The 17,540-nt window shown below is 36.0% G+C and overlaps 1 protein-coding gene across 2 annotated transcripts; it reads right to left on the bottom strand.

Moving 5' to 3' along the window:
- Positions 1-8,815: 8,815 nt before the first annotated feature.
- On the bottom strand, positions 8,816-16,736 carry LOC109099074 (tumor necrosis factor ligand superfamily member 13-like). 2 transcript variants are annotated; one of them, XM_042750706.1, is made up of 6 exons: positions 16,449-16,736; positions 15,044-15,134; positions 14,908-14,955; positions 13,335-13,453; positions 10,706-10,844; positions 8,816-9,179 (listed from the first exon to the last, which is right to left on the bottom strand). In XM_042750706.1, exons 1-6 carry the CDS (start codon positions 16,674-16,676, stop codon positions 9,070-9,072), a joined length of 735 nt encoding a protein of 244 aa, XP_042606640.1. In that variant the 5' UTR covers positions 16,677-16,736; the 3' UTR covers positions 8,816-9,069. The 2 variants fall into 2 exon arrangements, 1 of the variants encoding a protein (XP_042606640.1); XR_006158208.1 differs by lacking the exons at positions 8,816-9,179; positions 10,706-10,844; positions 13,335-13,453; positions 14,908-14,955 and having other exon boundaries at positions 15,039-15,152; positions 16,449-16,582.
- Between the last annotated feature and the right edge of the window lie 804 nt (positions 16,737-17,540).

The raw sequence follows: 17,540 nt of genomic DNA, 5'->3' as shown, positions 1-17,540 counted from the left end.
GTGTGTGTATGTGTGTGTGTGTGTGTGTGTGTGTGTGTGAGTTAGCAGACTGATGAATAACTGTGTTTGTATGTGCTGCCACATTCACCTCTCCCCTGTATCTTTCTATTGTGTGCATTTCTGCTGAGTGCTCCAACTGCAAAAATATCTGTGACACATCTCTCTGTGGGAACTGCAGCAAGGCCACGACCATTTATCAGCACATCCCACTATGCTCTGTGCGTTTATGTGTGTAAGCGGCTCTGAATGTCATCATCTGGGTCACCTTACTTAGTGCACTTGATTAGTATGAGAGATGGTGAGAAAACATGGAGAACGAGAGAAAGCAAAGCTTGCAGATAAATAAACAGCTTGCTCACACCTGGACTGTTGCAGGCAGGTGCATCAGACACAGTCAATACAAACCAGTCTCACATACTGCCGTATAGTTTGCACAACATCTCATATATATTTCATCAGCAATGTATACAATGGAAATGGAGCATATTCCAGTCTCATAAACTGAATATTTTTAATAGATGTATTATTAATGGTAAAACCCCGGTATAGTGATATATGCAATTGTACAGAATGATTATCAATTTTTTTTTTTTTTTTTTTTTTTTTTTTTGCATGCATCATAGGGATGGTATAGTACAAAAAAAAATATTTAGGCATATATTTAAGATTTATGCATTTCAATTGCATATCAAATTTCCATCCATTTGGATTTCAGTGACATAAATAATCTGACAAACTTAATTTGATGCATATCTGTCAGACGAACATAAATGAAATTTCTCTAATAGTACTAATAAACTGAGTGTATTGTAAATACACAACAAGCAGGTCTACATATCTATCACCAATATATTAATTTTGTTTCAATTCCGTACATGTGAAGCAATTAAATATTCATTGAAAACATATTTGAACCATGTTCATACTTTTTTAATTGTATAGATTTAAAAGTTTCCATAATGAACGGATTTATTCTGTTTCTAACCAATTTGAATAAATGCATTTGAAAAATATGCTAATTTAAATAAAATCAAATAGATGCAAATAGTTAGTAAACTATGCGATGCTTTTTGAGAAATCTCACCTGTTTCGTTTATGTATCTTTGACAAACATGCATTTATTAGTTTATTTATGTTAACACTGCATAATCCAAATGGACAGGCATTTAATATACAATTTAAATACAAAAATCTTAAATTTAGGCCTAAATATTTTTGAGTTTATCAAATGATAATATTGTTTTTACTTTTAAACATACCATGGTACTGAAATGGCTGCTACAATTGTAAAAGTCCAAAAAGTAATGCCATGGAATATACAAGGTACTGTTTTGTAAGTGAAGCCATGATATTGCCTTAGTATAGGACAAAAAGTCTATAAAAGATGGTGTTATGAATAAATAATGAACATTTTAGTGCCATGATAAAAAAAATAATTGTAGCATCTTCATTTATTTATTTATTTATTTCAGTAACAAAGTGTAAATCGCAATGCAAATACAAGTACTGTACGGTGGTACCAAGTCCAAGAACACAAGCTGTAACATAAGAGTCAGTTCAGTGCAATGGTGTGGTCAGTGTCTAGTCAAAACTCCTTTGAGTAATGACAAACACAGTCATCCTGTGAGCGTACAGAGCCAGTGTGTGTGGAAATTACATCAGCAACCACAAACCTGACCCTGCCAGACAATAAAGGTCACCCTGAGTGCCAGCAGCCAAAATGGGAGGAAGAGGCAGCCTTTCATTCCTATTCTGTCCATTCTCTTGTGTTTTATTCCTCTGAGTGAGGGCCTTCCTGACCTCTACATGAAAGAACAAGCGGTGAGGAAGTCTAAGCTACTGTATGAGCACTGTGTTAAGTCTGCAGGGAAACACACACACACACACACACACACACACACACACACACACACACACACACACACACACACATTCAACATAATGCTATTGATGACATATAGCTTCCTGGTTTGTACTTCTTTACATTTACGTACATTTACTTACAGTTTTGGACACTTCTGCCACACTAAAAATGTATGAATATTATTGCATTAGACAACAAAATAACAAACCATGTGGCATCAACTGAAGCTGGATTTAAATATTTTTAATAGTTTATATATATAATTTTTAGAACACTGGTAAAAAAAAAAAAAAAAAAAAAAAAAAAATTTTGGGAGAAGAAAAAAAAAAACACCAACTTAAAATACTCACATTTTTTATAGCCATATTTATTAGTTTTTCAGAATTTTTTATTTATGTTAACCATTTTGATTTAATATCAATCAGCAATATTTAATAATACCATATAAGATACATAATCAATATATTTTCTTTAGACATAAGCCAAAATGTCACATAATTTTTTTCTAATCATTTTCTGCCTTTTTTACAACTTAACTTCATCATAGACAAAAGCTAAATTAGCGAGGAGAGTAAAATTGTCACTTAAGATAAAACTAAAATCAGTTTTTAATTTAGAGAGAAAATAATGCAGAAAAATTAATAAAACCCACAATAATTTCTGCATTCAGTAAAGCTAGTCAGCATGATTGATTGATTGATCGATTGATTGCTATAGGGAGTGTTATTACTATTAATATCACTGTTATTAATGTTAGACCAACATAAAATGTGCTTTAAAAACTTGTCATTGTTTTTAAACTCTTTTTCAGTCTGGATGAAGTCAGGTCCTGTCTAATTCACCCTGGTGTTCTACCAGAAAATATCCAAATACCTTTTCTCTCTTTAAAATAAATGGTGCACGTTATGATATTTTGTTTTCCAGTGCAGCTGAATGGCATTTAAACATTTGTATGTGTCCAAAGACGTTTTGGTGCCACTGTATCTACATCTAATGTATTTTGGTTGGTCCAAAGAGTTTCCAGGTCACCCGCACACAATGTAATCTTAATGATTAATGAACAATGGTCAGAAAATGCGTGAGACTGTGCACATTCACTTTTTATATCAGGTCAAGGAGGTTATCTGAGCAATGATGGGAAAAGGTCAAAGGACAAGTTCACTGAATCTACTGTACTGTATTTGTCTATTCATCTAAGAAAGAAAGAATTGTCATTTGTAGATTTATATGAATTTTTAAGAGTGAATGATGACATCCTATTCAAAACCCTGGGTCTGTGTGACTCAAGTATTTTCTGTCTCCTGCTCAGTATAGTATGTAGGAACACAGCTTAGGTTTATTTTTATTTTTGTTTTTCACTTGTTCACTTGGCCTTGTCAACTATTTAGGATATTAGGATCCAGGTTTTTCTGTGTTGAAGTTAAGGAACAACAGAATTTGCTGAAGAGTGCCTGCAGATGCGTGGCAAATAGTAAAAGCAGTTGTTGAAAAGATCAAGGTCATCAAAAGGACTAAAAGCCAGTGAATAAACAATCAATAAATAAAAACAAAACAGATTTTTTAAAAAGCACAGATTTTTGCAGACAAATAGCTAGACAGCACCACATTTTGTTGTTGTTTCTGTGTGACATTTTTTTTATTTCATTCCCTTTAATTTTTTTTTATTATGCGTGCAGAAGAACAGTTTGAATGAAATAAAAATAAATAAATAAAACGTATATTTTACATATTTATTTGCAGTGTAAGAAATAATTAAATGTGAAGAAAAGTGCTAATAATTACTTTTGTTAATGGTAGTTTTTCCAGATAAATGTGTAATAAATAATAACAACGCACATTGTGACATTAGAAGGAGTACATATGATGGGAAGCAGGACAGAAATAGATTATGATTCAAAGCGTTTGATTCATACTGAGAATTATTAGTTATTTCTTTTCAGTGTTTGCACTCAGTCAACTGCGGGCGGCAGATCCTTCTCCTATTTAGCGCCCAAACTCTGGAATAACCTACCTAACATTGTTCAGGAGGCAGACACACTCTTGCAGTTTAAATCTAGATTAAAGACCCATCTCTTTAACCTGTCTTACACATAACATACTAATACGCTTCTAATATCCAAATCCGTTAAAGGATTTTTAGGCTGCATTAATTAGGTAAACTGGAACCGGGAACACTTCCCATAACACCCGATGTACTTGCTACATCGTTAGAAGAATGGCATTTACGCTAATATTAGTCTGTTTCTCTCTTATTCAGAGGTCACCGTAGCCACCAGATCCAGTTTGTATCCAAGTCAGAGGGTCACTGCAGTCACCCGGATCCAGTATGTATCCAGCCCAGATGGTGGATCAGCACCTAGAAAGGACCTCTACAGCCCTGAAAGACAGCAGAGACCAGGACTAGAGCTGCAGATACAGATCCCCTGTAAAGACCTTGCCTCAGACGACCACCGGGACAAGACCACAGGAAACAGATGATTCTTCTGCACAATCTGACTTTGCTGCAGCCTGGAATTGAACTGCTGGTTTCGTCTGGTCAGAGGAGAACTGGCCCCCCAACTGAGCCTGGTTTCTCCCAAGGTTTTTTCTCCATTCTGTCACCGATGGAGTTTTGGTTCCTTGCCGCTGTCGCCTCCGGCTTGCTTAGTTGGGGACACTTCATTTACAGCGATATCGTTGACTTGATTGCAAACTATTGCACAGATACTATTTAAACTGAACTGAGCTGCATGATGACATCACTGAATTCAATGATGAACTGCCTTTAACTGTCATTTTGCATTATTGACACTGTTTTCCTAATTATTGTTGTTCAGTTGCTTTGACGCAATCTTTTTTGTTTAAAGCGCTATATAAATAAAGATGACTTGACTTGACTTGACTTGACTCAGGGGTAATATTACATTTATTAAATTTTAGGTTTTACTTTTTGTTGCATAAATTATTATTGGATGTCTATTCTGTGTCCCAGTCATACAAGACAACTCTGAATTTATTTATTTATTTCATTTTTCGGTTAACAAATACTAATAACTTTTTTTTTAATGCAGTGTTTTCAAAAGAACATAAAACAAAGAAGTACTATTGTGGTACCACTGTACAGTGATTGCATCAGACAGTAATACCTTGGCATTGTGACACACTGATTAGCCACAACATTACAACCACATGACCTTTCTAACATCATGTAGGTTTCCTTGTTCTGCCAAAATGAGCATGAGAGCTCTGAATGTATCATGTGGTTTCTGGCACCAAGACATGAGAAGCAGATCCATTTTTCCATCTTTAAAATATCTAAATTATGACCTAAGCTCTCAGTGTCTAATGCAGAAATGTTAATCAAGGTTAGATTATTGTAATGCTTTATTGTGTGGTTGCTCTGTGTGCTTAATAAACAAACTCGAGCTAGTCCAAAATGCAGCAGCTAGAGTTCTTACTAAAACCAGGAAGTATGACCATATTAGCCCGGTTCCCTTTCAGTCGGTCACTTTCGATGTCACGTCGTTGACCGATGAATTGGGATATCGCTTCGATAGACCAATCTACTTTGAGTGTAAACTAAACCAGCCAATGCACATTAGCATGCAACTATTGCATCCAGCTGTGGAGGTTCTAGGTGACCTACCCCAAGAGGTAGTGAACACCATCACTTCAGTCAGAGCACCGTCTACAAGACACACTTACGCCTTGAAGGGGAACCTGTTCGTCGAGTGGTGTTCTTCTCGGCGAGAAGACCCCCAAAGATGCCCAATTGTGATTGTGCTTTCCTTTCTGCAGCAAGGGCTGGAGCGAAGGCTTCCTCCCTACACCCTCAAAGTCCAGGTTGCTGCTATTGCTGCATATCATGACCCTGTGAATGGGAGGTCTTTAGGTAAGCATGACCTCGTCATCAGGTTCCTTAGAGGGACAGGAGGTTAAATCCTTCCCCGCCCCCTCTATACCCTCTAGGGACCTTACTCTAGTGCTGAAATCACTACAGCAGGGCCCATTTGAGCCTTTGCATTCAGTTGAGCTAAAGTTTCTTTCATTGAAAACTCTGCTCCTGCTTGCACTGGCCTCTGTCAAGAGGGTAGGGGACCTGCATGCATTTTCGGTCGACAATTCGTGCCTAGAGTTTGGGCCAGCTGACTCCCAGGTAATCCTGAGGCCCCGGCCCGGCTACGTGCCCAAGGTTCCAACTACACCCATCAAAGACCAAGTGGTGAACCTGCAAGCGCTGCCCTGGAGGAGGCAGACCCAGCCCTGGCTTTGCTTTGTCCCGTCTGAGCATTAATGTGCTACGTAGACCAGACACAAAGCTTCAGGACCTAAGACCAGCTCTTTGTCTGTTACGGAGGCCGGCAGAAGGGAAATGTCGTCTCTAAGCAGAGGATGGCCCACTGGATAGTGGATGCCATCACCCTGGTTTATCAGGCAGAGGGTGTGCCCTGCCCGTTCAGCTTGCGGGCTCACTCAGCTAGAAATGTTGCATCCTCCTGGGCGCCTCGCTGACAGATATCTGTAGAGCTGTGGGCTGGGCAACCCCTAACACGTTCGCTAGATTCTATAGCCTTCGTGTAGAGCCAGTATCCTCCTGTATTCTCACCGCAAATGGGTAGTGGCACCGAGAGGCACCGAGAAACTGCTCCAGAGTGTCCGTACTGTAGACCCTGTTGAGATCCTCCATCACCCTCAGCAGCCAGACACGGCGGAACGTTCGGCGCCAGACCTGCACGATTAATCCGTGAGAACCGTGGAAGGCTGGGTTCCATATTGAGACCGAAGTGGTACTCGTATGTGTATAGTCCACGGTATAGCCTTAGAGCCCGTGTTTCCCCGGCAGACTTCTGCCTTCCCAAGAGGGTTTCAATCACCCCCAATTTCTCCATATACACCTAAATAGATGCTATATGTGTATCTGCTACTGAAAACACCTTCGGGAAGGATGGGGCTTCCGCAGCATCCCTGTTCCAAGCGGAACGGGAACGTTTTCCCAGTGTTATCCAATCTCAACCAGTGAGGTAGTGCTTTGACAATGGAGAGTGGAACTACTTGTTCCGAGCCCCGGCCTACACCAAATAGGGGCTCAGGTGGCTCGCACAGGACATTGGAAGGGGCAGCACTCATGGCTCTTTGGTAGGGATCCCAATTCGTCAGTCACCGACGTGAGGTCGAGAGTGACGTCGAGAGTGACCGACTGAATAGGAATGTCTCGGTTACGTATGGTAACCCTCTTTACCTGAACTTCACGTCATATTGTCACGGTTGCTGTACCACTGCTGAGCGGCCGGGTCACTGGCTTGGCTCCTCAGCGAAAACCTGGTATGCATTGCACCTGCTGCCTTCTTTTACTCACACTGCTGCCTTCTTTTACTCACAATTATTGCTGGATGCAATAATTGCATACCAATGTGCATTTGCTCGTTTAGTTTAAACTCGAAGTAGATTGGTCTATCGAAGCGATATCCCCAATTCGTCGGTCACCGACGTGACATCTCCGTTCCCTCCTTCAGGGAATGAGGGTTACCATACGTAACCGAGATGTTCTGTCAACACTGCACTGGCTCCCTATAAAACACTACATAAATCTTGCTAATTACTTATAAAGTCCTGAATGGTTTAGCTACTTGAGAAAGCTCATATCGCATTATAGTCCTTCACGTCCACTGCAATCTCAAAACTCTGGCCACTTGATAATACCTAGAATATCAAAATCAATTGCAGGCGACAGATCCTTTTCCTATTTAGAGCCCAAACTCTGGAACAATCTACCTGTCAGTTTAAATCTAGATTAAAGACCCATCTCTTTAACCTGTCATACACATAACACACTATCACATTTCTATAATTCAAATCTGTTAAATATTGTTAGGCTGCATTTATTAAGTAAACTGGAACCCGGAACACTTCCCATAACACCAAATGTACTTACTACATCATGAGAAGAATGACATCTAGGCTAATATTAGTCTCTTTCATTTTTATTCTGCGGTCCCCATAGCCACCAGATCCAGTCTGTATCCAGACCAGATGGTGTATCAGCACCTAGAGATGACCTCGACAGCTCTGAATATGAGCAGAAACCATGTCATGTCAACTAGATGAACCCCAGAGGTAGATCCACTGTGAAGACCTCATCACCTCGACGGCCATCAGCACAAGATCACGGGATCCAGACGAGTCCTCTGCACAATCTGAGCTGTGCTGCAGCCTGGAATTAAACCACGCCATGCTGGTTTCATCTGGCCAAAGGAGAACTGGCCCGCGACTGAGCCTGGTTTCTCCCAAAGTTTTTTTCTCCATTTCTGTCACTGATGGTGTTTTGGTTTCTTGCCACTGTCACCTTTGGTTTGCTTAGTTGGGGACACTTGACTGATTGCATATTGGAAGATACCTAAACTGAATGATAACATCACTGAATCATCAATGAACTGACTTTAGCTAGAAAAAATGACTCTTTGTTATTGTCCTCTTACATTATTGGCACACTTTGTTTCCTGTTTAACACTATAAAGCTGCTTTTACACGATCTGTATTGTATAAAGTGCTACATAAAGGTGACTTGACTTGATTTAAGTCCTAAAATTTGGGAGGGGAAGCCTCCATGGATTGGATTTGTTGGTCCAGCACATATGAGATCTGGGGAATTTGGAGGCGAAGACAACACCTTGAACTTTTTGTCATGCTCCTCAAACCATTCCTGAATTAATTTTTGCCATAACCCATTGCCACTTTTGGTTGGTATTAACCGCTGCATACTGGGGACATTCCACGTGACTTGCCATTTTGGAATAGCCACATTATTTAGCCCTTTTCAAAGTCACTCTGATCTTTTGACTTGCACATTTTTCCAGTTTCCAACACATGAATTTCAAGAACAGGTGCCATTGTAACAATATAATCAATGTTATTCACTTCATCTGTTAGTGGTTTTAATGTTGTGGCTGATCAATGTATACTATAGTACTGAATACCATATCCATATTACATGATATTTACATTGCCCACAGTATATGTCCAAAAACACATGATATTACCATGAAACCATGCCCAAACATAATAGTGCCATATGCATTTTTTTGTACCTTTCCCAAATGCCATTGTTTCAGTTGTCCACTAGGTGTCATCCATTCACCACATAAAAGCATGAGTGTCTGAACTAAAACTAGCATGCGGGAGGATAAACAAGGCTTCTGCTAAGCGTGTAAATCACACGTGTGTCAGTGTCATATGTTGAAGAGGCCCATGAAGGTGGTGTGAGCTGTCAGGATGAGCTCTGCTGATTTGCGGGGAACAGAGAGCTGAAGGGTGGATCCAGACTCCAGGAAGTAAATTCCTACGAGGGCAACACATACTTTATAATCAGACAGAAATTTAGGTTATACTGTAAATATATGCAAATAGTGCAAAATAATCCAGTGAGATTTTTGTGTGAAGGAGAACTTCTATAGCAGATGGTATGGTCCACACAGACATCGGATCTCACTACGCCACAGAGAATAAAGCCTGAATCCACAGAACTGTGGCAGCTTTTCAGACTCATCATCTGTGTGGAATGGTGTTTATTTCTACAGAAAGTGCTTTAATTCAAATGCTTCATTTTGTTGACATTAGAGTTAAAGGTTTTTATAGAGGGATTTTGCTTATCTTTTTTATTACTCCATAAATCAGAAAATACTGTCAAGAACCAGGAAAAGGATGCAGTGTTCTTAGGAATAAAATGTTATGTTAATCAGATGAATGATACATCTGTGTAAATAGATAGGACTAAAACCGTAATGTTTGGTGTGCTGCTGAAGTGGAGAGAAAACTAATTTTGAGAAAACGCCTATGTCCTGTAATTGAAATCTACAGACACAAATAGAAGAAGGGGGGAAAAAACACTTAAAGTCCATTCAAAGCAATATTAAATATGTGCTCTGAGTTTGTTACATCACAGAAAAATGTGTTATTAACCACCCAGCCAAATCTAAAGGATAAAAAAGACAAGAAAATAAAATAGGGTATCAAAATCTAGAAACGCTGGGGGCGTGTCCTCTGTCAACTCTGAAACCAAGCCCACTCGCGGGAAAGCTGACGTCTCTCAGCTGTCAAATACTGCTACAACCTCAATAGATGCTCTCGCTAGCAGCTTCTTTAAATTAGGAGACTGAGCTGCGTTCTAAATGATCCCAACCCGGTAATATCCATTATTTGTAACATGTTTTCGGCAATGCATTTCTAACATTCATGTGTTTAGAATTGCCTTTACACAGACTTTAAATTGAAAAAGATGTTATGTTATGGAAAGCAAAAACAATCTCCCTAAATCTCAAAAATGAAAAGTAGTGCTGCTTTGAGTGTCAATTTTTTTTCTGTGATATCTGACTGTAGACTGGGTCATTCTCAGGAAAGGCCCATTTTTTTTAATCTCCATTACTTACCACAGATACAGTATATAATAACGAATCATAATAATAGAACACTGAATTTAGTCACATTATTTGAAAATTGTAGTTCTGTTCAATGTTTTTTAAAGGGAACCTTTTAAATTAAAACTTTTTTATTTTATTATTAGTTTTTTTATATTTGTTTTTCATTTATCATTCATGCTCACAACATTTGATTGTGTTATTTATAATATTTAAAAAAAGTCTAGTCTTCTAATGTGCTTTTATTGAAACTGAAATATCATGCTCTCACTGTGTTCTAAAATATGTAATATCTGTTAGTTCCTTCATTTTTAACACTGTTATGCAGTGAGATTTTCCTTCTATAAATAATGGTTGAATATTTCTGACAGCACATTTGATGGGAGCATGCTCTGAGTGATCAATCTGAAGAGTTCATTCATTTTTGGACAATATTGTCCTGATAACTCACCAGCAGTGTAGCAGGTGTTGAGTGGCTGGCTGATGTTACTGGGCATGCTCTTCAGACACTTCATAAGCTTAGTCTCCGCCCCCTTGAACCTCTTCGTGATCACATGACCCATGACCCAGGTGGTGTCTTTATACAGCACCTGTGGTGAGTAACAGGGTAATTCACTGTATGGAGTTGGGGACAGTTAACTATAAATACTTGAAAAGTAGAAATAAATGAACCTTAACACTCAGGCCATCCAAGATGTAGCTGACTTTTTTTATTATTATTTTTTTTTCTGAAAACATGATCCTTGGTGATTCATGAAATGCAAGTTTCTGCAAGTTTTTGACTCTCAAAGTGCTGGTAGCTGTTGACTTGCATGTTATGAATCACTCAGAACCATGTTTTCAGCTAAAATATTTTGTACTGTTCTACTGAAGAAAGAAAGGCATCTACATCTCTCACACAGATCATGAGAATGACTGATCTACTTTACTGCTTATGTTATAGCAATGATGTTGGTGTCTCTGTTGTTCATTTGAGTTGTGTTTCAGTATGGCTTATACATTTACAGAGCAATTTTTTTCTACTTTCTGTTAATTTTGTGTATAACACTTTACAACCAGGTCTCATTTGTTAACATTAGTTACTGCATTATGAGCATTTTTATTTTATTTTTTACAGAATTTGTTCATTTTTGTTCATGTTAGTTCATAGTGCATTAACTAATCTTAATGATACAACTTTTGATGTTTAATAAGGAATTAGTAAATGTTGACATTAAAATTAATTACGAATAATAAATAGTGTAGCAGTATTGTTCATTATCTGTTGATGTTAACTAATGTGGTTAGCAAATGAGATCTTACTTTAAAGTGTTACTCATATTGTACTTTTGATTGTTTTGTTTTGTGCTTTGGTGCTGGTGTTAGTGGGGGGGGGGGTTGTATACACAAAACCTTAAGCTACTTATGTAATAAATGTCATATACTATAAAACGTTTCACCATCTAAGAACATTTTCAGTTGATATAGTACGCAATATATTACAAGACTTTATGGCTGTATGGCTGTTTTGAGTCTCATATCCAAAAGCAAATAAATTAATAAATTATACAGCTTTTTGTTTTCCTTCTTTTCCGATTGTGTGAAGTGTTTTTGACATAAATACTCTCTAAAATTTACACAATCATAACACAGAACTCATAGAACAACATAACTGCAATAACCTAAACAATAAAGCATTATATATATATATGTACAGTACAGACCAAAAGTTTGGAAACATTACTATTTTTAATGTTTTTGAAAGAAGTTTCTTCTGCTCATCAAGCCTGCATTTATTTGATCAAAAAATACAGAAAAAAACAGTAATATTGTGAAATATTATTACAACTTAAAATAATAGTTTTCTATTTGAATATACTTAAAAAAAAAAATATATTCCTGTGATGCAAAGCTGAATTTTCAGCATCATTACTCCAGCCTTCAGTGTCACATGTGTAACATCCAGTCTATCACATGATCATTTAGAAATCATTCTAATATTCTGATTTATTATGAGTGTTGGAAACAGTTCTGCTGTCTAATATATTTGATGAATAAAAGGTTAAAAAGAACTGCATTTATTCAAAATAAAAATAAAAAAAATTCTAATAATATATATTCTAATAATATATTTTCTTTACTATCACTTTTTATCAATTTAACACATCCTTGCTGAATAAAAGTATTGATTTTATTTTAAAAAAAAAAAAACAAAAAAAAAATTACTGACCCCAAATTACTGACCAGGAGTGTATATTGTTATTACAAAATATTAATATTTTAAAAAACATAGCTTCTTTTTTTTTTTTTTTTTTTTTTACTTTTTATTCATCAAAAAAGTATCACATGTTCTGAAAAAATATTAAGCAGCAGAACTGTTTCCAACTTTGATAATGAATCATCATATTAGATTGATTTCTAAAGGATCATGTGATAATGATCCTAAAAATTCAGCTTTGCATCACAGAAATAAATGATAATTTAAAGTATAATAAAAATACAAAAACAATTATTTTAAATTGTAAAAATATTTCACAATATTACATTTTTTTTTCTGTATTTTTGATCAAATAAATAAAAAACTTATTACAAAAACAAAAAAAATACAAAAACATCAAAAATATTAATCTATACAAACTGTGTATTTTTATATATATATATATATATATTAGGGCTGTCGAAATTATATATATATATATATATATATATATATATATATATATATATATATATATATATATATATATATATATATATATATATATAATATCTGCTCTGCAAACTTGTTTCTAAAACTCTGATGCTTCAAAAAGTTCAAAAAGAAAATGTAATCCACATGCATTGAGTGTTTTAATTCAAGTCTTCTGAAGAGACACAATCACTTTATATGATGAACAGACACATAGAGCACATCAAAGATGATACACAGAAGCTCAAACATTCTTGCTTGATGTACCAGTGAGGTTTGTTCTTGCGCGTCAAACAAGTATGGTTGAGCTCACATGAGGGTGATTAACTGATGAATTTTTATTTTAGGTGAGCTAACCCTTATAAGTCTGTATTTTGATAATGCAGTAGTATCAGTACCAAACAAGACCAACCTGACTGTAGATAAAGTAGGTGCCCTCGGCCTCCACTGTAACAGTATCAGCTGATACCTGCAGCCCCTGACCTCTGCTCTGCCCTACGGCCCAAGACAGAACAGTGGTGTCATGATCATCTGAGGAAAACACGGAGAACAAATGAGAGACAAACTACATCTCTGTCTGTCTGTCTGTCTATCTATCTATCTATCTATCTGTCTATCTACAGTTGCAATTAAAATGATTCAACCCTCTTGACTTGCAAGACATTCTGCTGCCATGAACCAGATTTTATATATAAATAAAAATATTAACCCCTTAAGTGTCAGCCATTACATATTTTATAGCCTTTTTACCCTATCAAATATTTTAGTAAACAAATAATTTAGTAATTTAGAAGAAAAAGTAATATTGACAGAGAAATTTAGACATTTGTGACAGAAAAAAATGCATCAAAAAAAAAATGTCTTGGGTGTCACCCGGTGGCTGTTTGTGGTATAACGGCCTAAATAAAATTTCACAGGAACCTCTTTTTTTTTCTTTATAATATCAACTTCAAATTTGGAACATAACTTATTTCGACATAAGGCTTTAATTTTATACAAATATTAGAGTAAAACCTGTTATGAAAAAATATTTATTTTATAAAAATATAATATAAATTTTATATAAAAATATTTATATATATATATATATATATATATATATATATATATATATATATATATATATATATATATATATATATATATATATAATTGAGTCCAACCTTAGATTCCAATCTGTATTCCAAAGCATTCATTAATTATAACATTTTAAGTTTGGATAGTGCACTTTCACATCTATGTTCAAAAATGGAGGAGGGGTGACAGTTAAGGGGTTAAACCACAACATCAGTAAGCAATTACAAGAAATTAATTCCAATGTGAGTTTCTGAGGACATAAAGTTGATGAAAAATGGAAAACAAACAAACAACAACAAAAAAAAAAAAAAAAAAAAATCAAAGTGACTCAAAGAATCAAAGAGAATCTTTTCTTTTTTTATAACCTTCAATAAACATTGTGTCTGTGCTTACGAGACTCTTTACTGGAATCTCTGTTCATTCATCACTTAAAAAAAAAAAAAAAAAAAAAACCTTCTTCTTGCAGGCTTAAAATTTGTATGCTTTTGAAAACATAATTTACCAACAGCCAAAGATGCATATAAACAAGTCGGTTAGATAATAACCATAACAACCCCATGACTAATAAGCTGAAGTAATCAAAAACTAAATATGCATTGCCAGTAATGGGGTGGGGGGGGGGGGTTAGTTCACAAAAAAACTTTACCAATCATTTCTCACCCTCATGTTGTTCTAAAAATGTATTTCATGGCAGAACATAAAAGTAGAAGTTCTGAGAAATATCTTGGTATTTTTTTATTTTTTTATTTGTTTAATGTATTTGACAATGATCACCAGAACTATCTAGTTGTTCACATACTTAGAACATTTTTTTAGAAGAAAGAAAGCCATACAGGTTTGGAACGGTGAGGAGAGGGCAAGCTTCATTTTTGGTCAAACTATTCCCTTTCTCCTGGCGTTATACTCACTGAACGACAGCGAGGACACAGGAACAAGATGGAGAAAAGTGTGCTGAACTGCCAAAAGAAAGGACAATTCATATGGGATATAAAACATGAAATTGTGTGTTTGTGTGTTAGACAGAGAGAGAGAGATGTTACTCACTTTCTCGTCTCTTCCTCTGTTTTGTCACATCTCTCTTGTCTCGTACCTCTGCATGTGTCCGTCTCTCAGGGAATCTGTGATAACAGCTCACCTCATAACAAGATGTAGCCTATGGGAAATTATAGACATCATTTCTCACTGTTTTTGCTTCAGGATTTTCCATTGGACATCAGTTAGCAACACTACACAGTGGTTACTTCATACTAAAGTAACAACAAAACGGTCACTGTTACACTGTACAACCAGTCTACCCCATTCTGATTAAAAGAGGTCATTATTGGGTTTGGCAATGCCATTAATTCATGTGAAGACATTGTCATGTAGGAATAGAACCCTGTTCGACTCTTCCTAAACTACTGCAATAAAGCCAAAAACACGATTCTTGGTCATTGTTCTCACAGGCATTACTGGAATAGCCCAACCCATTTGGAGGAGGCATTTGGTCAAACTACCATAAACTGCACAGGCCCAACAATATGCCAAATAACTTAAAAGAGACCTAATACAGTCTTTATGATTTGATTATTTGGTTTCACACTTCCGGCAGACAAAAATCAGTACATAAAACATTATTTTATTTTATTTTATTTATTGTCAGTACAGATATTCTCCTAGTGAAGCTGCATTTAATCTTGCTTGGGTCATTTGTTCATTGTTTAGCATTATTTCTTGATGTCGTGATTTGGGGTTGTGGCTGATGAACCGAGGTTTGATCCCAGAGTCTTTCACTGTGCTGTTGCAGAGGACACTATAGATGACGCGGAATGCACTTTGATTATCAGAGTCTGATGAATGACTTGATTATCAGAGTCTGATGAATGACTGGCGTTGAGAAAATTCCAACCTAAGCTTTTGAATGAAATACTATTGCTTGAAATTAATTTAAAGACGACTAAAAATAATTCCGGTGAGAAAAATTTGAATAAATTCATCTGACTATTTGCTTCTGATTTTATTTTATGCATTGTGAGCAAAAGGCAGCCACCAGTTCTGCAAGCGAAATATTTATTTTAACACAGATGAGGAAGTGAAAAATAGTTGCACAATTAAACTCCATGGTACCAATATTATTATTATTTTTATTTTATTTTTTTAACTGTATCACGGTATTGTTGAAAATGCATTGGACTTCTATGTAAATAACAATGGTACATGAGTAACCATATTCATATACCACAGTGATGGTACTTCAAGGTGATTTAAAAGACCAATACTGTACTTTGAAATGTACCATAGCACTGAATCATTATTTAACTCTCTAGAGAATACTGTGGTATAACCAGGTTACAGGTAAAAAAATAAATAATTCAATAATAATAATAAAAAAAAAACTTATTTGTTGGTGAAGCAACAGATGAAAACCCTTAAAAAGTTAAACAGCACCGTCATTAAAGCACTCACCTACCCCGTAGCACACGGCGGAATCGCAGCATATCCCACCTTCGTCTCTCGCTGCATCCAGAGGCCTGAAGCGCTGCGTTATCTCTGCCATTTCAGACCTGAGCATCCAAATGTATGTCCACTGCACATAGAGCACACCTACACAGGTGCATGCAGCAGCGCACGCTAGGAAGCGCTTCAGCACCTCCACGTTCACCCTCCGAGCAGAAGCAGGACTGTTGTGATTGTTCATTTCAGCCTAAACGTTGCTATGATGGGACAGAAGAGATTAGAATGCGGAGAACAGCGGTAATATAGCCGTTCTCAATTGATCCGTTAACTATCCTCTTCACAAACCCTAAAAAAAAAACCGTATTAAAGCAAACAAAAATCCCATAAAAAAAACAACTTCCCATCCCCTGATAGTATTTATCCACGTGTTGACCAGTGACTAAACTTATGGGAATGATGCGAAATTATTCCAGAGAACTCGATAATGAGCGCTGTGGATGAACGCTGGGAAAGTGTTTTATGCACGGTTAGTCATGCTACTAACAATACGTGTGTGTGTGTGTGTGTGTGTGTGTGTGTCTAAATAAATAAATAAATAAATAAATAAATAAATGACCCTCTTTAATTATGAATTTACCAGTCTTTTGCTTGCCAAAGTAAATTTCTGCATATAAATATTATGCCAAATAGAAGCAGAAAATCGTGCTATACGCACTTTTTAATGAGATCGGGTTACCCTACAACAATTCATTTGTTGGCTATTTTACAAATGGAAATACAATGAATTCATGACAATGTTTTACATTCAAGTTACCCGTGAAATTTTGAGTGAAAAGTACTTTAAAGGCGTCTGGAATGCAGTAAAGTAATTTTTAAAGCTGTTTGTAAAGCATTTGCTGCAGAAAAACAGAGAGAGAGAGGAAAAAAACAATATAGGCTAATACATATTTTACATATCAGACAAAATTGCGTTGCAGCAAATCCTTTAAATTTTAAGGTATTCAGAACAAAACATAAAAATCAAAAATATAAGCTATACAATTATAGGACAACGTTTTACATGCCATTATAATTTGTGTTTTTTTTTTTTTTTTTTTTTTTTTTT

This window comes from Cyprinus carpio, chromosome A5 (genome assembly GCF_018340385.1).
Source record: "Cyprinus carpio isolate SPL01 chromosome A5, ASM1834038v1, whole genome shotgun sequence".
In the NCBI taxonomy this organism is placed as follows: Eukaryota; Metazoa; Chordata; class Actinopteri; order Cypriniformes; family Cyprinidae; genus Cyprinus; species Cyprinus carpio.
Note: the sequence above shows the minus strand (reverse complement) of the source record. Positions and strands in the feature narration are given on the sequence as shown.